The sequence below is a fragment of the Anthonomus grandis genome, chromosome 6 (genome assembly GCF_022605725.1).
Source record: "Anthonomus grandis grandis chromosome 6, icAntGran1.3, whole genome shotgun sequence".
NCBI lineage: Eukaryota > Metazoa > Arthropoda > Insecta > Coleoptera > Curculionidae > Anthonomus > Anthonomus grandis.
In genome coordinates this window covers 15,773,438-15,795,265 of record NC_065551.1, presented here as the reverse complement: position 1 = coordinate 15,795,265, position 21,828 = coordinate 15,773,438, and the positions used below count along the sequence as shown (strand labels likewise).

Here is a 21,828-nt window from a genome sequence, read left to right as displayed (position 1 = left end):
TGTAAAATTCCGCAGTTTCACATAATTTATTGGTAATGGCCTCTGAATCATCCATTACGGGCAAAAGGCTTGTGGCAACTTTAAGATCAAAAGAAGACATTTTCGATTCAAGATTCGCGCTTTGTCCTGGAATTTTTTGAATTTCTTGGTACACCGATTTAATTTTTTCTATAATTTCCCTAGCAATGACAACATCCGAATTATCTATTTCCGAATTTTTAATTTTTTGATTAATATCTGATATCTCTTTGCTTAATCGAGAATAAATAGTTTTTGCTTCGCTTATTTTTGTTAAAGCTATTGGTGTTTTTCTCCTATCATAATTTAACTTTACTAAATAGGCTCTGATATCTTTTAAAGAATTTAGAATATCCTTTAAATTATCTCCCATTAAAATAATACCTCGCTATTTGTAATAAAAATTAAAATAATAATCCTTGTTAACTGGGTCCGTATTTAGACTAACAATCAAAATAATAATGGGTACTATAAACAATTTAAAAACTTACATGTAGGTATACAACTAAATTAATATTAGCACTTTTTAACAGGTACAATACATCTTTGCTCAATTTGTAGTTATAATATTCTTTTTCCCATTCCATTTTCCATTCAATTCTCCATTCCATTTTTCCATAGTTATATTTTTATTATTTTTTTTAATGTCCATAAAACCTAAAAGAGAACCTAAAATTTTAAACTTGTTCCTCTTCGTCTAGCTCAGCTCTGGATCGTCCTAACTCATTTTTATGGATTTCTCTGCGAATAGTTTGCTTCAGTCCTCTTCTACAGCGTTTAACCAAAACGTATATGGCAACAAGGGCTACGGCTGCTACTAGAATTTCCTCCTTAGACTTGGCGTTTCCCAGTTTTTAAGATTATTGGCACTATTTTCTTCTTTTGTCCACCAACATCGTTTTTCTTCTTTTATTCTTTAGGTATATAGGAGGCAGGGTCGCCATGTAGTAAATTATGATTTAAGACATAGGGTTAAAATGAAACAACCTTCTTAGGGTTAAGTAGGATCTATAATAAAATATCAAAAAGCTACATCCAAGGATCGTTGAACTTCCCGTTGACCTGGTTTATGATAATGCTTACTAGACATTATAATGTTTTGCTATATAGAATTAATTAATGTATTATTACAATATAGTAGTTTCCTATTTACACAATATTTGTTATACTGGGTGATACTTCCATACTACACTTAAATACACACACTTAAATATGGCAGCCACAATCTTCATTAATAATCACTACCATGTAAAAATAAATCTCAATTCCCAAAAAAAGGAAATATATAAAATTTGAAGACAAACCAAAACATTTTACACTTTTGTGTCAAAAAGTAACTATTTAATGCGTTAATCCACAGAATAAATGGGCCTAAGTAATTTGTCACCTATTCTCTCATTAAACTCAGAAATGCTTTATTGTCAATATAAACATAGAAGTTGTAGACAAAGCCAATAGACATTAAAGGAATAAAAACGAGAAACTAATTTAAAATAAAATAAAATTATATAAAACTTTAAAAAATACTTAAATGCTAATAATTAAAAAATTCATCATAGTTTAGGTGCTACATAGTTTAGTACGCTTTACTAGCAAGAAATATTTTCGTCCTTGTACGTAGGCTTTTTTCAGTCTTAAGTTGTCTTATTTTTAGTGGAAGTTTATTAAACAGCTTTCTACCGCCATATATGATAGAGCTACGGACTCAAGTTCAAAATGAGGAATGGGTACAAATAATTCATACCTCAACAAATAATTTTATCGCGTATTATAGTGGCTTCCTAAGTGGAGTTCCTGTTTATATTTTCTAAAAACTAAGCAAACTGTTTCCAAAACAAAAATACAACACAGGGTTAAAATATTATGACTTACAAAAAGCGGGCGACATGAATCACGAGGCTTGGCGCCACATAGATATCTAATGGCCCTTTTCTGGAGTACAAACACTGAACTAAAAAGTGAATTTGAACATGAACCCCAAAAGCAAATTCTATATCGAAGGTGCGACTCGATAATCGCGAAGTATGCAGATCTGGCGATGGAGAAATTAACACTGGTGGCAATAACCCTTAGGGCGTAGCAACCTGATGAGACTTTTCTACATACATTCACAATATGGTCTTCAAATTTAAGTAACTTGTCTATGGAAAGACCGAAAAACTTACTGAACGGTGGCATGGTGATGGCTTCATTATTGAAACATATATCATTTGTATTACATTTAAAATTAAGGATATTTATTTTGGAAACATTAAATGTCAAAAAATTTGCATCACACGAGTCTTTTATTTTTAACAAATCTGCACGTATATTGGCCTCCATTTGAGAAACATCAGAGTCGTGCCAGAGGATGGTGGTATCATCGGCAAACAATGTAAATTTGCCAGTTACCTGCAGTTGTGGCAGATCGTTCACATAAATGAGAAAAAGTAAAGGACCAAATACTGATCCTTGCGGAACACCCACATTTATATTAGGTTCCTTAGAGATACCACCATAAAATTTGACAGCCTGGACACGATTTGATAAGTAGGAACGAAACCACTCAAGGGCAGTTCCTCTGAAACCATAGAGCTCCAGTTTCATCAGCAGCACTCTGTGACTCACGCAGTCAAATGCCTTGGACAAGTCACAGAATACCGCTGCTGCAACTTCACCAACATTCAGTCGGTTGTACAGGTGCTCTAGAAAGCTAAAGATAGCATCATTTGTGCTCACAGACTCACAAAAGTCAAACTGCTGAAGACTCAATAGGCCAGACCTATTTAAAAATGAAACCATCCTCACCTTAACGAGCCGTTCCACTATCTTGGCTAAAGTAGGCAATAACGCTATAGGTCTAAAGTTAGAAGGACAGTCGCGATCGCCACCCTTGTAAAGAGGAACAATCATTGCTCTTTTTAAGCACTCTGGGAAAACTCCAGACATAAATGAAAAGGTAATTGACTCAGCCAAGACTTGCAAAGCAACAAGACGTAAAGCAGAAAATATTTTAAGAGAAAGCCCATCCCAACCTGATGAACTCTTATTCTTAATATTAACCATTAACTGTTTAAGCTCTTCCACACTTGTGGGGGCAAAAAAGAAAGATTCGGCTACTACTACATTGCTGAGATAGCTCCTGGGATCTATTTTTTGTGAGAGATTGGCTACAAGGTTACTAGCAATATCACAGTAGAAGGAATTGAGGACATTGGAATCTAAGGTACTTGGAATAACCAAGACATTATTTTTACCCCTAAGCTCATTTAAATTCTTCCAAGACTCGTTTGCTCTGTTGGAGGAATTATTTATCCTCCTTTGAAAGTAGGTCCACTTAGCCGTTCTGATTAAGTTTCTGTAAATCTTGCGGTATCTGTTATAATAATTTAAAAATATTGCATTGTTCATAGCGTATTTCCTAATGTAAAAAAGGAAGCGCATATTTTTCCCAGATACTCGAAAACCTATCAAGGTTTTCTATTTCGTTTCTTAATATTGACAACAGGAAAAGCAGTGTTAAAATTGTTTTATACTATTTGATGAAAGCTATGCAGTGAGTTAACAGTAGTCAATACATTATTCCAACTTGACATATTGCAAAGCAAAGAGACTTGACTTGTTATAAGGGACTGATGGCGCTAAAAACTAAACTTATGAAATTAAAATTTTTGGTTAAACTCATTTAACGTACTTAAATCTTATATTTAAATTAAATATTATCTTGCTATCAACTATCCTAAATTTCTAACTTAATAAAACTAAACTCAAAAATCCCGAATAATAAAGTTTTAAATACAAATAAATTTTAAGGCCGGACCTGTGCAACTTTTCAGGCTTAATTGGCTGTGACTAAGGTCAGGCGTTTAACAAAATAGTACGTGGGCACATGTAGTCACATTTTACGAATCAAATGTATAAATTCTTTAAAAAATGCTTAAAACATTTATTTATTATTTAATGAAATGATTAAATATCGCTTAGAATATTACTTTATGACTCTTTCCACATAAAATTTTGCGATTTCAACATGCATGTCACGTGACAATACAAGCAACACCGGCACACGGACTATTTGCGGTACATCAAAGATTCTAATAGATCTCTGAACTGAACTATACCTGTGTTCCAGTAAACAAGGTTCGAACAGTTATAAACACATTCAACAGTTTCCATGATAAATAACAGTTTACCGTTGTAGGCAAAAAGAACAACAAAACTTTTATTTCTCGATGTTTTACTTATAAGAACAGAAAATACTATTATTAAAACTGACTAATACCATAAACCAACGTTTTTTGAAATATTTTTCAATTATAAGTCAATGCATCCTTTTAACACAAAATCAAAATAATTAACAATTTGAAACATCGACTGTTAAAACTTTCGCACCTTCATTTTTAGAACAAAAATTTAAATAAGATTAAAACCTTACTTCTAAAAAATAGCTACCCTATAAAACTAATTAATCGAATTCTTAAACACCACCGAAAATCAATAAAGAATTTTTAAAATTCCATATTTTAAAAATTTCTCCGAAAGATTAGCCGCTACTCTTAATCATCAACGTTTCAAAATTGCATTCAAATGTGAAAATACCGTAAAACAAAGAATTATACAGTAGACCAAAAATGCCCAAAGAACAATAAAGTGACAAGATACAAGATCCCATATTCTGAATGTCAAGCTGTCGGTATAATTAAAACAGATCGTTATTAATAAACTAGGATAACGGAACACAAAAGAAGCGTTAAACCTAAAATACTGTTAAGATCAAAAAATAAAACAGCTCTGGTAAAACATGCTAATGCAGAAATACACCAATTTATTGTCGAGGAGGTTAAGATCATCGACATCCAAAATTACTATAGGAAAAGATTAATCTCAGAAATGGTAAACATAAAAAGACATTAAAACAATGTAAACAAAAAAGAAGATACTGACAATTTCAGCACATCTTACGTAAACTTCATTAATCTTATAAAACCCAAAATTTAATTTAAACCCTCTGTATTCCCCCCCTGTACCATTCAACAACATTTAATACCATATACGAATATATTACTTATCTTAATATATTTATAACGATAATTTAAAAAATCGTATCTAAACACTTTAAAAATTCAAACCCACAGCTAAAATATTATTCATCATTTTTGTTGCTTGCACACATGCAGTTTGATATCCTCCAAAACGAATCAAATACAACTAAGTAAAGTTCCACTTTTTACAGTCTAACGAAAAGCTTTGATTTTTCAGATTTTTTGAAGTACATTTGAATGTTCCCAATTAATTTTTATTTTTCATTATAATTCTCAAATTTTATTGTAGATTTTTTATCTCTAAGTTGTATTTAAGTAATTAAAAATAGTCACTAAATAATATCAGAGTTTAGTCTGAATTAATTGTTTTTGACCACTGTATACGATCATGGTTTTAACTTGTCTATACATGTTTTTGACTATGTTTTTTTTTTTTAATTTTGTAGTGGCATGAAAAAGGCCCAATATAGGCCAAGATATTGGCATTAAAAGAGAAAAATTTTTGAAGAGTTTGTATTTTAATTGACTCCTTATCCAATTTGAGCATTAAAAGTTAACGATAATAAACATGAAAGATGATAACAAGTAGAATCATATATGACAAAGATAATAGTTTATAATAAAAAATGCATAGATCTGATACAAGGGAAACTAACGATAAGCAGATATTAAAGAATTAGGATAAAAATAAAAAGGAAAGACATGCGAAGACAAAACCAAAATTACATATTCCTTTAGAATGGATAAGTACTTATTTATTAAAGTATAAGATGCAATTTTAAAAAATATATCTGGAATTACTCTTAAAAATCTGTAGCATTATCAGGGAACGTTTCTAGCGATATCAATTCTCGCACATGAAAGCCCCTAAATATTTGACAATAAAATCCGAAATGCAACACGGAAAAATAAATATTTGAAAGACGGGCATGCAAAGCGCGGTATAGGCGTTACCTGAAAATACGAATATTATTCCGGACGTATGCAAATTGATAAAATATGGATGATTTAATGGAAAGGAATTTTGTATTTTATTTTTGTTTAGTGCCAATTTTCATTAATAAACAATGCATAACATTAATGTACCCGAGCCACATTTACTTTTCAGTAGAAAGAAAGAAAATTTCCTATTTTCAAAAATATTTCGGTCACGTTCAAACTAATTTTTTTCTACGTTAGGGGACGCCTTTTATTGTCCGTTTTTCTCACACCATATTTTCCACATAATAACCCTTCTCCCTTCAAAACTATAACTACTAACCAAACTCTAAACCTTAAGGGAACCGAAACTCTTTGTGGCCGACATCCCAAAGGCAATTTACGTCCCGAGTTGATACTATAAAATAAAGTTGAAACTGTGGTCGTTAAGGGCAGGGTCGCGATAGCAAAAAAAAACTCTGGAGCGGACCTGGATATATAAAGTCCGATATCTCGGATGTTTTATTGGGTTCGAAAAGTTTTTTTTTGCTGGAGAGCTAAAGGGATTTAAAATCGTTTATTTTATTTTATTTGTTTTTTTTTGTTTAGAAAAACTTACCCTGTCCATAGTACGAATTCCACATTATCACTCTGTTTGGACTTCATAAATTTTGCTGCGGATTCTATAAGTTCCCAAGAGGAATCGCAGTTGTATTCTCCAAATCTTCCAAAAAGATCATTATATTGTGATCTGCTTCTTTGGGCCTTATTGCCATCGCGGTTGCTTGAGATGCTCTCTTGTTTTAAGCACCCAGAGCCTGGAAATAATTGAAAGAATTTTAACTTTTTGTAGTAAAAGAGCGTGTGTGAAATTTAATAAAAGAACGTAATTTCTAGTCTATTTTAAATCCTATTTCTTAAGACACGAACCAAATCTCTTTCAGAAAGCTTTTCCCAATTTATAAAATTACCCATTGTCCCACTTTGTCGAAGTCAGAGAGGGGGTTGAAAAAGAAGATCGAGATAAAGCGAGAGAAAAAAAGGGATAAAAATACGCTAAATACGATTTCTGGTGGGTGAAACAATAGTTTAAAATGGAGTTGTTAACGATTGAACGAACCACTCGAAAGCAATTTGGCATCGGGATTAAGTGAAAACGGGGGGAACCGGAGCAATCAAAAATACCTGCTGCTTTTTAGGGTTATCTCCCAGTCATTTATTTAGTTTAAAAATGACTTTTGCAGGGGGTTAAAGACGATCAATTTAGTTTACGGCCGCTTAAGTAGCAGACGAAAGGGGAGAATTAATTGTTCAAAGAACACTGTCTACATGATTTAAGGCTTTAATGAAATCTTCTCTTTCACTTGGATCTATCAAATTTTATGTCCTTTTTTTAGGGTAAATTATTGACTTAGAAGAAATTTTTTTATTAAAAATACCTTTTAATAGCACAGTTTATTAAAATGGGACTCATAACCAATTTGGTTATGCAAATATCAAATAAACTTTTTTGTGGAAAATAGACTAAGATGCTGATTATAATATGCAAACAGACTTCTTTTCAGACAACTTCTTTTAGATCAAAATAAAAATGTTACTTGTTAATGTTTAGAAAAGAAAATTAATTTTGAAGAATAATCAATTTTAACCCGTTTTTTCACAAGTTTAAAAAAATTTAAATTACCTGTTATGCCCGAGTTTTGCAAAACTTTTGAAAATTATATTTTTAGAAAAAAATCAAATTAACTAATTATATTTTTCTGTGTAAATTTGTTTTTTTGTTTCTAAATATTTTTTTTATTTTTTAAATTGATGTTTCATTTGTGGAACACTGGGAACACATGGGTGCATTAAAACCAACTTTAATTTTTATGAACAAAAGTTAAGTTTAATTCAAAAAATCATAAAATAATTATTAAGTGGACACAATATAGTCTTTAAAACAAGCTACATGTAAATTGAGGTTACATTTCTCACACATCTTAGTCAAGTTTTTGTGACATAGGGCGCACCTATTCTATTTTGTGGTTGAAATAATCCAATGATTCAAACCATCGTACCTAATTTGATTATGGTTCCGAGCCTCTAACGGCCTTGATGTTTTAGAGCGTCCTCCCTTCTTTCCCTTTTCGCCATTTGGTTGAAGTCTGTTATACTGCCAGGCGTTATGCATGCACTGGTCCAAGCAAAATGCGAAAAGACTCCACCACCATTTCTTGGAACGAACCCCAATTCTATAGCTGTGTATATTTTGATCCATTCGATCCACTCCACCCATATATTTATTGTATTGCCCGACTACAAAAGGCTGAGGAACCAGGATTTTTTTTTTCTTACTAGAAATCCATGGACTAACTTGACCAACAGGATTCCTCGAATCGCAACTACTTACAATTAGAACAGGACGGTTATCATTCCATAAGGTAACTGTTTTTTGAGAATTAGCGTCTGTAGAATAATTAAAGCTGCCTGTTGTACCCTTTTTTTCTTGCATTTTATTGCGCAAGGGACAATTCTCTAATCTATTCCCATTGATTGTACCTGTATATCCTACTCCGATCTTCTGAAGCGAATTGACTAATTTTAGGGAGGAAAAATATCTGTCGCCAATTAATGCGAAGAAATCAATTTGAATAGTTAAAAAAATTTGCACATTGTGCTGATAATAATGACTTAGAACAAGGCAATAAATTTGCGAAGTTGCAACCACTTTTCAACATGTTGAATGACCGATTTTTGTCTTGTGCTCCGCTTAACGAAAAACTGTCTATTGATGAAAGTATGGTACCATATTTCGGAAGGCATGGGGCGAAGCAGTACATAAAAGGTAAACCTACTAATGGATTGTATGTATCAGTATCTACCTCCCAAAGCATACGCCATCTTGAAACTTGTGAATGCCCGGATAATTATAAAATACCAATAAAGCATTTTAGTTCTCCTGCATCTGTACTAAAATTATGATTGCCTTTTTGTCTGGCATACAAATTAAACATTTCTACTAAATAATTACATATTTCCATATCAAAAAATTATTCAAAGCACGCAACAGCATCTGGATATATGTCGACGTTTGCGCTAGGCTCTTTCGGAGAAACAAATTGTAAGAAGGAGTTATTCAATTCCACTTTTTTTCCAGCTTCTTTCTAAATTTGTTCTGTTTATATTAGCTTAGTTTACCAAGCGACCTAAAGGTAAATTATCGCTATCTTCACTTGCATTACCATTAGATAATTCAGGAGAGTTATCCTTTGCTGCATTTGACGACCACTAAGGTGATTTACATCAGCTGAAGGAACTTCATTATCATCAGAATCCCTTCCATCGATTGGAGACGTGATAAAAACATCTGCAGCCCAAAACTGCTCATCTTCAACTAAATCAATTAGTTCTTGGGTCGTGTAATACCTACAATAAAAAAAAATTATGTTCCCGTTTGCTCCCAGTGTTCCAATATAGGAACAACCTAAATTGATCAAATCATTTAGTAACTTTCAATAATATTCGTATTGGGTATATAAAATATCTTGAATTACATCACTTATAATAAATTCTTTGCAGTAGAACAATTTAATTATCAAAACTATAAAAATAATACTTACTCTTTAAAAAATTTTTGTGAACTTAAACAAAAATCAGTAATTGGCACACTAAATGCGCAAATTTTGAAAAACGCACATCGAACCTTCCCTTACGCTAGCCAGAACGACACTAACACGACCACGCGACGGAGAGATAGTTAAGAGCACGCTTCTCAGAAAAGAGAGGGGGACAACGTGGTCGTTCCGATTTTGGAACACCGTGACAATAATGATATTTCCAATATCGGAACTCTGGGAAAAAATAGGTTAAGGAGGTATTTTAACTCTATACAACAATTTCATTTTGAAATAATTGTATTTACTTTCTATACTTATTTATTATAAAATAAACGCCTTAAAATTATAGTTTATAATAAAAGCAGAACACTAAAATTTGCCTTGAAAATATTTTCTAATTGTGTATTTTCTTGAGATATATTTTTTTTCGAACAATATTTACCAATTTAATATTATTATGCACCAAAAGGGAAATACTCCCTTATAAAATACAGCAAATTGCTTTTAATATTTTATATTTTAAAAGAAATTTCCCGTATTTTTAAACCTAAACAAGTTAAGTTATATATTTGGACCTTTTAATAAAAGTCCAAAATTTTATAAAAGGTTTAAAATAAGAAAATTGGTCAAAAAAAGTCTGTTACAATAAAAGACAGTTCAGATCTTGTTTAGTTATGCATAAGAAAACCAGTGTAAAAATACTTTTGTATATAAATTTTGTAAAGCTAATTAATTCACACATTAATTAGCTTTATTAATTTAACTTCCACTAAAATACATTTTCTATATAAATCGAACCCATTATGTTAATTATTATGATAATCTAACATATTTTCTAATATTAAATATAAATCTGCAGCAAGTATTTTAAAATTTTTGCAGTCTATAAGCCGCAAATTTATTGAAGCAAGGAATAAACTATCCTTGCGTTCGTAATAAAAAAAGTAATAAGTAAAAGTAATAAAGTATCCTTTGCGTAAGTCTTTTTCAAAAATTAGACCCATAATTTTTGCTTTCTCTGTTAATTGTAATTTTGTTGAACTAATACATATTTGAGGATTTTTCCGAACATAAGGCAATTTCTCTTTTCCTCTTGTTTTATCCAAATAATTGTTAATTACCATTGCAGCTTCTTTCAGTTGATTTATTTTAAATTATATATTTTTAATTTATCTTAAAACCGCGAGGCTTTGTATTTTACAAGTTTTTACAATAAGGGATATAAAGTAAGAAAAGAATTAACCCAAGGACCCTTGGGGTACATCTGAAGTAATTTTATGAAAATGCCAAATTCCATTTAATCCATTACCACCATCTGTTTTCCATACATAACGTCATGATCCAGGGTATCAAATCCTTTGGAAAAGTCTGGTGACCTGGCCGGCCACTCTATTGGCCCTCTTCGTCCTATCCATTTTCCTGGGAACACTGTAATTACGGACATCTTGAAAAAAATGTGGCGGTGCGCCGTCTTGCTGAAACCACAAATTATCCGTCGGGATAGCAGGGTCTTGTTCGTCTGGGTATAGGGCATCCAAAGCAGGGATAAGATCTTTTTGAAGAAAATTCAAATAGCGTTGTCCTGTTAAGTTTTCTTCGAAAAAGTATGACCCTATTATTTTATTTTCCACGATACCAGATCAAACATTAATAGATTTACGGTACTGTGTATGAGCCTCAGTTCCCAGTATGGATTTGACACTGACCAGTACCGACAATTTTGCCGATTTACGACACCGTTTAAACAAAAATTTGCTTCATCCGAAAACAAAACTCGTAACGCACACTGACGGTTATTATTGCAAATGTTCATCATTTGCTCGCAAAATTGGTTTCTTCGATCAGAATCGTCTTTATTTAATTCGTGTATTAGTCTTATTTTATAAGGGTGGTATTCATTTGTTTTTAAGATGCGTCTTACTGACATTCCCGCTATATTACTATCGACTGAAATGAAGTTGCATTGTTTGAATTCTCTTCGAAGAAGAGCAGAACGTTTAATTTTGTTTCTTCAGAAATTTTTGGACGACCTGATCTTGGCAAATCCCTAACATGACCTGAAGTTATGAATTTGTGCTCTATTCTACTAACTGGTGACTGAGATGTAGGATGGTTTGGGTATTTGGCATTAAACAGTTCACTTACTTTTTTTTGCGTGCGCACTCGATCCCCGTATCCTAGCATCATCAAAATTTCAATTGGTTGGGTTTTCGTTAAATTAGCCATAATTTATTCTAATAAAAACTATTAATTTTAGAACTGACAGTGACATTCGAAAATGGAGATTCTTTACCTCTTTAAGTGCAACCATGGAAATAGAAACAATTGGCAGTGTTTATAACATTATTTTTATCCTCGATTTTACCTTAATTTGCAAATAGATGTAATTATTTGTTTTCTTGTTATTTAAATGTAAATATTTCGGAAACAGTTGAGTTTTGAGGTGTGTTATAAGAAACTTGCTTAGAATTTTGCCTATATTTCATAAATGTAATAAAAAATTTAGCATTCCATTTAAAAAAATGACCGATGATGTCATATCTTTTTTTTTGTTCCACCCTGTATACAAAAATTTATGTGAAATAATGCGCAACAGTTGATTGTAAGCCGTTCTTCCAGAAATATATTATAAAGATAGTTTTTAATAAGAGACCTTTGATATCTTGTGGTATAATACATACATATACACTTTTTGTTTACCAATACTGACTGATCTAATGGAACGATAGTTCAGTTTAGGGGTCAGATAGTTTTTACACAGAACATGTTTATTATCTGAAAGTAAATAATCGATCAGTGTCTGACTTCTTCATTATGCTGGTTGGTCTTTATTATTTGGTTAAATCAATGCATTTTAAAGTAGTTTATAATTTAAGAGGATTTATGTTTAATATTATTATTAATAAGAAAACCAAATATTCTCTAATAAAAATCAATAGTTTCTTTTAGTCTCTTTTTCTTACATAAACAATAAAAAAATGAGTGACAAATTTTTCTTCTTTCTTTTTTATATGTTTATTTTAGATCAAATTTTAATTTTCTCAAATATAACAACATCTTCTTAAAAATGGTAGCGTATAATAAAATAGGGTTTATATTTAATTTGGTTAAATAGTTAAAAACCAAATATTCTTTAAAAATAGCAAAAAAAGTAATTTTTATGTAATTTTGATCAAAATTTTAAATATTTGATAAAAAAAATAATTTTAGCATATTTGCTCGGTACTAATAAATTTTAAGTATATTTCAAAAAATTTTATAAATTTGAATATAATGTATAGTTATTTTGTACACTGATAAAATTAAAAAATATAATATTTACATCCAATTTAATCATGCCTCAAAAATCAAATTTTAATAAAACGTTTTGGATGTTTCTGTAACTATAAAAATTAAACAATAAAACTCTACACTTTTACGGTCTCTATAGAAAACTTAAAGTTAGTATATTTTAACTGAAATCATATTTTTCCTGCACCAATGAAAATTTCTTTTAAAAATGCATTTAATTGGTCTATCATAATGAAAAGCGATGAATCCCCAATTTGGTTATGTACAAGAAAATTAAATAATTAACTAAAAATTATTTGTTTGACAATATTTCCCTCTATTATTAGGCCTTCTTCAGGGGGAAATAATATTTAAAAAAATAATATAATTAAGTGAAAAAAAACACAAAATAGGACATTCTTAAAAAAAAATACATTATTGAACAACATAGCTTCGTAAGTGATAGTCTTAGACAAAACAGGTTGGCAAAATATAGCAAATTTGTTTTAATGAAATTTGTTTAAGAAACAATATCTTATAATAAAATGAGATTGAGGTCCACTAACTTGGATGTTCGTCATACTGCGAGGAATATTAATAAATATGAGACACATATAATGATTGAGGGCTTCTAACGAAATAACTCTAAAAAATAGCAATTAAATTCATATATTGCAACTAACTCGAGAATTGTTTATTTAATCTCTTAGGACTTTTTGAATAATAAATTACACCATAATTATTCTATTAAAGTACTTGCAAGCTAAGAACTTGTTTTAAACTAAATGAACTTGTAGTAAAACCCATGTTTCAGAAGAGACTGGATCCTGTGAACTTAATATTGATCGGTATAAGCTAGAAAAATAGAGCTGGAGGAGTAACTGCTTTAATAAGAAATGACATTCGGTACTAATTAAAAAATTTGCAATTTATTGAAAATGTTATTTGGTTGTTGTCCCTGAAGGTGTCTTTCTCTGGTGTAAAGTATTTGTGTTCTATATTATATATCATGCTTCTCCTAGTATCATGCTTATGCACAAAAACAAAATTCTACCTTTATTCAGTATACCTGCAACAGGTGAGCGACTTTTATGGTACTAAATTCAACATAATAAAGTTCATTTAACACCGAAAATTAGTGACTATTTCATTACCTCTGTTAATATTTATCATCAAAATACAGCAACACTAAATATCACTATTCTCTTAGATCTGTGATACATTATAACTTAAATCAACTATGCAAAAGTATAGCTTGGGCCACCAGCTTTTCAGATGTCAATATTCAGACAGGAGCCATTTTGGGACCTAAAATCGCATCCGACGTCTCGCGACGTCATTTTAGGAACGTCACTTTGACTTCTGTGAAAGTACGTTTTTTATATCGTCCTCCTTGGTCATTTCTGTTTTATTTGTTCATATCCTTCATAGACAGTGACGTCTACTTTGCGATCAAAAACGTAACTTTAAAATGACTTTCTTTTACCACAGGTAAATGTAAAGTATATGTTATTACCTACTTTTAATAATATTAATAATCTTTTTTTATTTTCTCAACATAAGAATACATACAAAGTTTCATTTGGTATAAAAATTACACGAGTAAATAAAAAGGTTGGCGGATTCAGATTTCTGCATATAGCAGAAATTGCTCAGTTCTATGTTTGGGAATTTGAAGCGTTTTTTTCGTAGATTCAAAAGATAAACGTCAGTACTAAAAGAAATCTTCGGATAAAGGTATGGTGGGCTACGGTTTATTTAAAATTTTATATTAAAAACACAACTAATGCATCAATCTGCAATTAGACATATTTAGCAACTTTAGTTCACTCAACTTATGTGATACATGATTTCGTCTACAAATACCAAAAATAACTAGAATACATGAATTTTGTAGCTCTTGTATTCTCCTCATAGTCCAAGCACCAACCATAGACAACATCATAATAATTACATTGAGATAAATCTAGCGAGTCACAAAGGAGTTTTTTAATGTTTATATCTAGAGATTGCCTATAAATATAAAAAGACTCTAGTGCCTTGTTAGCCTTTTTAAGGATTCCAGATACATGGTTTTTATATCAAAGGGTAGAATCTTCCAATAATCCCAAACTTTTATACCGATCTGTATTTGGTCATCATTTATTTTAATTTTAATCTGATTCTGAATGCTACTGACAGTCGTTAAGTTGAGAATAAGAAGCATATTAGATTTCAGGGGGTTAAACTTGAGCATATGTTTTATTGATATAAGATACACTGCTTTTAGATCTTCGTTTATTTTATTTTCGGCAACTTTTAATTCATGGGCTGAAAATGAAAAATAGAGTTGTTTATCATCCGCGTATAGATGGTACTTACAATTTCGCAGTACTAAGTAAAATCGGCACGTGTATATTGTAAATAACACAGTTGCCAGAATACTGCCTTGTGGAACGCCGCATGTCACTTCAAGAGCCTCTGACATTTCACCATCAATTCAAACTCTCTGAAATCTGTCACCTAGAAATGATTTTAAAAGATTCACTGAACCCTACCCTAATGCAAAATTGATGCCAGAATATGATGATCGACACAATCAAAGGCTTTACTATAGTCTAGTAATATCAAAGCCGTAACTTTACACTTATCACGTTCAGAAATAATATTATCAACTACATCAGTGAAACCTGAAGCATAACTCTGTAACTCGCTCTAAAATCAGATTGCTTAGAAGGCAAAATTAAATTATTTTCTAAAAGGTGACGCATTTGATGTTCCAGAATTCGTTCTAGTACTTTGAAAAGGATGGGTAAAATACTTGATCTAAAGTGATCGAATTCAGAAAGGGGTTTGAGATTTTAGGTACAGGCGTAATAAATGCCTCTTTCCAAATTTTAGGAAAGTATTTTTGTGTAATGCACTCATTAACTATATGGGTTAGGTATTTTACAATATAGGGAAAACAAAACTGAATAAAAGAAATATTTAAATTGTCTGCTGCAAAGGCCTTGGATTTAATTTTTAGTAAAATTGAACTTACTAGAGACTCTTCGACATTTTTAAAATTAATATGTTCTCCGTAACACTGTTATTTGTGTAAAATTGTAAAAGTTATTGATAGTTTCCATTTATTGGATTATTACCGCTACTAGCAAAATACCGACTAAAGTCATTAACATTTTTCATGTTTTTCATTAGGATTTTGTTGATTATTAATTAGTTTTACTTTATTTCTTCTTATTAATTCTTGCCACTTCTCCCTAATACTAGAACTTTAAAATTTTATTTTATAGTATGCTCGCTTTTCAGCTTTTATTGCAGAGTTTGTATAGCTACGTAGTTGCTCATAATAATCCCATTTAGATGCTTATTTGGAGGTTTTAAATTCTTTTAAAGCTTAATTTCTTAATTTTTGTAGAAACTTTATATTATCGGTCATCCATGGTGTATTTTCTTTTTTGTAGACGTTTAGTTTTTAGAGGTGCATGTTTACCAAAAAGCATAATTATACAATTATTTAAAAACAAAATTTTTTCATCAGTATTTTGAATTTTCTATATGTTGCCAAACGGAATTTTTTCAATATCAGTTTGAAAGCTTAAAAGATTTATGTTTTTTAACACTCGAAAGGAAAATTGCTTAAGTTTAATTACAAATGTAGATTCATTATTAAATTGTTAAATAGATTCATTATTAATTCCAAAATGATCCAAAAATTGACAATCAGAAACTCCCTTATTAATAATATTATTATAGTTTGTAAGAAACAAATCTATTAAATAGAACGAATTACCAGTTTTTCGGGTAGGATATTTTATTAATTGAGTTAAATTAATATAAGTATCACAAATAGATATTACTTTAACTTAAAACCATCATCCATCTCAAACCTAAAAAAATCTACTAGGTGGTGCGTCGCCGAGCGGAACATAGGAAATCCCATGTAAATTTTAAGGGGGTTAATTATTGGCTTCCCTGTACATTTTACAAAAAAATGTAAGATAGCTTTTTGAAGAGACCAATCTGGCAAACCCTCGTGCAAAGTTTCAAAAAATTTTAATAAGCGAATCTTGAATTATTCAATTAAATGTTCTTGCAAAATTACCAAATTTTAGGTTCAGGTAAAACCAGACACCAGCCACCAACAAACAATTTGTTATAAGGCTTTGTCAAATCTGACGTATAGCCGAATACAAGAAATTTTTTTTTTTTTCGTTTTATCAATCTCACAACCATACATTCAAAGTAAGACACGTTAACATTACTTTTTTATCTAAACTTTTATTTAATATAACGATAAAGTTAAACCAATAACAATTATTATTATCGATTAATTAAAAAATAATTTTATCATACTTAGAATTTAATTAAAACCAATAGCAGTATCTGAAATATTTCCAATTTATTTTCCCATCAAGCCTATCTGGTCCATTTCAACCATTAAATCTATTGTTAGTAAATTCGAGTCCAAAGACAAAAAGAGAGAACAGAACTCTTAGGCCGGTCGCACACTGCACGCGTTTTCATACGAAGTTCGTGCGAATACGTACGTACACGCCCGAATGATCTTAACCTTTTAAGTATTATGACAGCATGCAGACTGGATCCAAATTAATCGTACATAATCGTACGTCTAGTTCCGACGTCCGAAGTCAATCCAAACTTGTTGGGATTTTTCGTTCGTTTATTAAATTAATTAAATAAAATATATAGACATGGATGTAGAAAAACTAATTAACTTGGTTTACAATCACAAATGTTTGTGGGATCAGAAAGATTCAAGTTATCACTTACGAGATCTTCAGCGCAAGGCATGGCTGGCAAGGCACAGAAATGAAAATATCTGGTAAGTAAGTAAGTAGTAAACTTATTAATATGGCTATTAATAATTAACAGATAACTTAACAGTTTTAATGATTAAGTTAATTATATTAGTTTAGTTATTTATATTATAATTATTTCTTTAAGTGTTATAAGCAAAATAATTTTTAAGTGCATCCCTGATGTTGTGGGCTCTCGTTGGGGTTCTATTCTCTCCTGCAGTCATGAATCTGTTTTTAATTTTATTTTGTGGTAGTGGTGTTTCTATAGGCAAATCATAAAAACCTTCCTTATCAATTATAACATTATGAAGTCCTGGGACGATCATGCAGACACCAGAATGAAGAAGGCCACCTGCGCGCTATGGACCTGCAGGCGGGCTTTCGGCAATACCTGGAGTCTGTCTCCCAAGATCCTCCACTGGATCTACTCGCGCATTGTGAGACCTTTTTTCACATTCGGGGCTATCGTTTGGTGGCCATGTACGGAGAAAGCGAAAATTCGTGCTGAACTGGACAAAGTCCAACGTCTTGCATGTCTCAGCATAACGGGTTCCATGCGGACGGCGCAAACTAGAACGCTCGAGGCTCTGCTGAGTCTTCCGCCTCTGGACCTCGTTGTGCAATTCGGGGCAATGAGAACTGCGCCTGCGTACAGGCTATATGACCTCGGCGAATTACGTGCTGGCGAGACCGGTCACGCAAAAATTTGGTCACGGGCCATACAGGAATGTCCTCTCCTTCTGATGGGCAGTGACTGCATGGCTCCAGTGACTGTGGACTGCGAGGGATTCGTGACGCACATTGCAGGTAGAGAGGAGTGGCAGCATTTCAACAGACCTGCATTGCTAAATAGGGGGACCATCTGGTACACAGATGGCTGCAGAATGAATAACAGAGCTGTATCAGGGCTTTGTGGTGGGATCCCACATACCAGTAGGGCATGCTCGCTGGGGGAGCACGCCACTGTCTTCCAGACCGAAGTATTCGCTGTATTAAAATGCGGACAGAAAATCCTAAGCTGCGGACACCGCAATACAGTCGTATCAATATGCTCGGACAGCAGTTCCTGGATACCTCTGGATATGCTCGTCTGGATACCTGGCCACGCAGGCCATGCAGGTAATGAGAATGCGGACTATCTTGCCAGACTGGGATCCGCGAATGTGCCGATGGGGCCGGAATAGTTGGTATCGCCAAATGCGTTGCGGTCGCGTCAATGAAGGGTCTGCTGGACAAGTGGACCCACCGAAGATGGACTGAGTCCCCTGGTATGAGACAGGCCAAAGGGCACATAGGTGGGCCTTCTGCCCGGCTTACCAAGAATCTACTACGCCTACAAAGACTCGAAATTCGGCTAGTGACAGGTCTTTTAACCGGTCACTGGCATTTAAGAAGCCATCCCCATACTATCGGTATTGCGGACAACTTGGAATGGCGATGGTGCTGTGAGGAGGATGAAACCGCTGACCATGTAGTCGGGAAGTGCCCAGCACTCACGCGCGCCAGGTTCAAATACTTGGGTAACACTTTCAGTGTACCGAGTGACTTTAAGTCCTTCAGACTAGAGAGCCTTATCGGTTTTTCGAAGGCCGTTGGGCCCTGGTAACCCCGGGTGGGGCATGACGGGTCCATTAGGAGACCTATACGCATAACTGCCTTGGCAGCCCACTGTTTTGACAATTCAACGTTATGAAGTAAACATATACATTTTATTATGACATCAAGACGATCGGGATTTACTTCAATTACTTTTAATAATAATCTCTGACGCATGAAATATGTCTTTAACGGGTAAGCTTTATCACCAACGAAGAAGTGGGGCAAAGCTATGTTAGTGCCTGGTAATACTTTTTCCTGGCTTGCGTTGAGAGCACCATTTTCCAATTGTCTTGAGAGATTTGAATGAGAGAATATTTCACAATCACTCTTTTTGCCATAGGCTCCCACATCAATAGTAATAAATCTGTAGTTTTCATCTACAACAGCTAGCAATGCAATTGAGAAAATTAATGATTTATTATTACGAAACATGCTGCCAGAGTGTGCTGGCGCGTATATGTTTACCGTCAATGCTCCCAGAACATTTAGAAAACCTCCATTTTATCCAAAAATCATTAGATATATTAACCATATTTTCATTTAGTGGAAATGTCATACGAATTTCGGAAAGATTTTCCCAAATAACGTTACAAGTTTCATGTACAATACAACCAACAGTATTGTCTGAAATTCTAAATACCCAAGAGTCTTGAAAGATGAACCTGTCGCTAGGTACCTGTAATAAAAGACAAATTTTATTTTATTTTTCAGTTGATAAGCTAAAAAAGAAATGGCGAGGTGTACGAGATACTTTTGGGAAGGAGCTCAAAAAAGTCAGCAACAAAAAATCTAGCCAAGCAAGTACTTCAGATCCCGATTCCAAATGGCCATATTTTCAGCTTCTGCTATTTCTTCGAAGTACAATGTGTAAAAGGGAGCTTAAAAGTAGCGTGCCAGACACTTGTAACAGTTCTGATGGAGAAGATCAGAGCAGTAACAGTTCTGAGTTCAAATACAAGTAGCAGTTATATGCTTTCGCCGTCCCCCGGTCAATCTTCGGAACCAAGTAGCGAACAAATTCCAAAGAAGACTTTAAAACCTTCAATTGGAAAAAAAATTAAAACACGTCAGGCAGATGAAATCGATACAAGACTATTACAGATTGAAGAGGAAAAGTTAAAGTGCTTTCAAGAGACTGCAAATGATCCCGATGCACAATTTCTTATGAGCCTTCTGCCGTTTTTAAAAGATATCCCCAATCATCGCAAATTAATGGTAAGATCAAAATTGGAACAAGTTCTTATAGACGAACAAAATGCTGTACCTCTTGTGGTAGTGCTTGGTCAATCTAGTGACTCGACCCAGTTTAATGTTGATCTCAGTATGTCACAAAATAATTCAGCACAAGGACTATCGCAAGAATATATTTGTCCACAATTCTCAACAGGTGCTCTCCCTCAGTATGCAATTTAATCCAAACACCAGTTATTAATATAATATGTAAGTTATGTTTTGAATAAAGAAGTATGAATAAAACAACTATATTTTACTTCCTTACCTCAAAGTTACAATCAATCGTTCTTCAGGTGATATTGTGTCGCGAAAGTTACTGTATTTAGTCACCTTAGGTCTGATAATGTTCAGAATATATTCAAAAGTTTCTTTCTTCATACGTGTATAACCATGATATAGCACAGATTTAACTAGCTACGCTCGTAGCTATGAGCTACGTAGCTACGTGCGTACCTAGTTAAATCTGTGGATATAGTAATTGGTCATTAGATAAGTCTTCCATAATATGATGAAATTCACCGAGCTCCTCTCTTTTCAAATATATTTCACGCACCCACTCGGTTCTGTCTCCGAATTAGAAGAGAATTATCTTGAAGGTATAGGTTCATTACGCTACAAATTCCAAATAAAACAAATAAAAAGTAAGAGGGTTAAATGAATACAATGTCACCGAAACACTGTTTATCCCCTATCTTATTTGACAGAGAAAAACGTATTCAGTGTGCGCACTTAATTCGTACGACTAGCATCGTACGTTTACGTACGATACAAATTGCGATCCAATGTGCGACCGGCCTTAATGTTTTACAAAGTGTAAAAAATAAAATAAAATAAAATAAAATACAATAACTTTTTTAAAAATAATAGAGAATTACATAAAAATATCAATTAATCAAATGTTCAAACAACCCCCCATTATCAGCTAAACAATATCCTAACCGATCATAAAATTCATTTCCAACGTTACTAAGTTGATATTGGAAAATTTTATTACATTTTAACGAAATAGCGTTTTGTAACTAGTTTAGATTCTCAAATTTTACACTTTTTAAATGACACTACAAAAAGAAGTAATTCGGTGAAAGATCAGGTGACCTGGCTGGCCACAATATCCGGTACCGTGGACCAGTAATATTGCCGTTAAAAGCATTTTCCAAGCACTCTCTACCCAAACGGGCATTATGGGCCGGGAAATCATCCATTTGGTACCAGATCATTTGATCTTCTAGAACAACTTCTTTCAAGGCGGGTCCAATTTGATTTTGAAATAAGTCCAAATAGGTTTCAGCTGTTACGTTATAGTCCATAAAAAAGGGTTCAATGATATGGTGTCCGATAATTCCCACGAATACATTTGTTTTTTGG

At 32.7% G+C, this 21,828-nt stretch overlaps 1 protein-coding gene across 1 annotated transcript in view; it reads right to left on the bottom strand.

Annotated features, from left to right (window-relative positions):
• The window catches only part of LOC126737676 (acid sphingomyelinase-like phosphodiesterase 3a), a 335,578-nt gene that overhangs the window by 169,787 nt on the left and 143,963 nt on the right, over window positions 1-21,828 (bottom strand). The window contains exon 3 of the mRNA XM_050442671.1: window positions 6,577-6,775. Coding sequence (XP_050298628.1) covers window positions 6,577-6,775 — 199 coding nt within the window. The remainder of the gene's footprint in view (window positions 1-6,576; window positions 6,776-21,828) is intronic.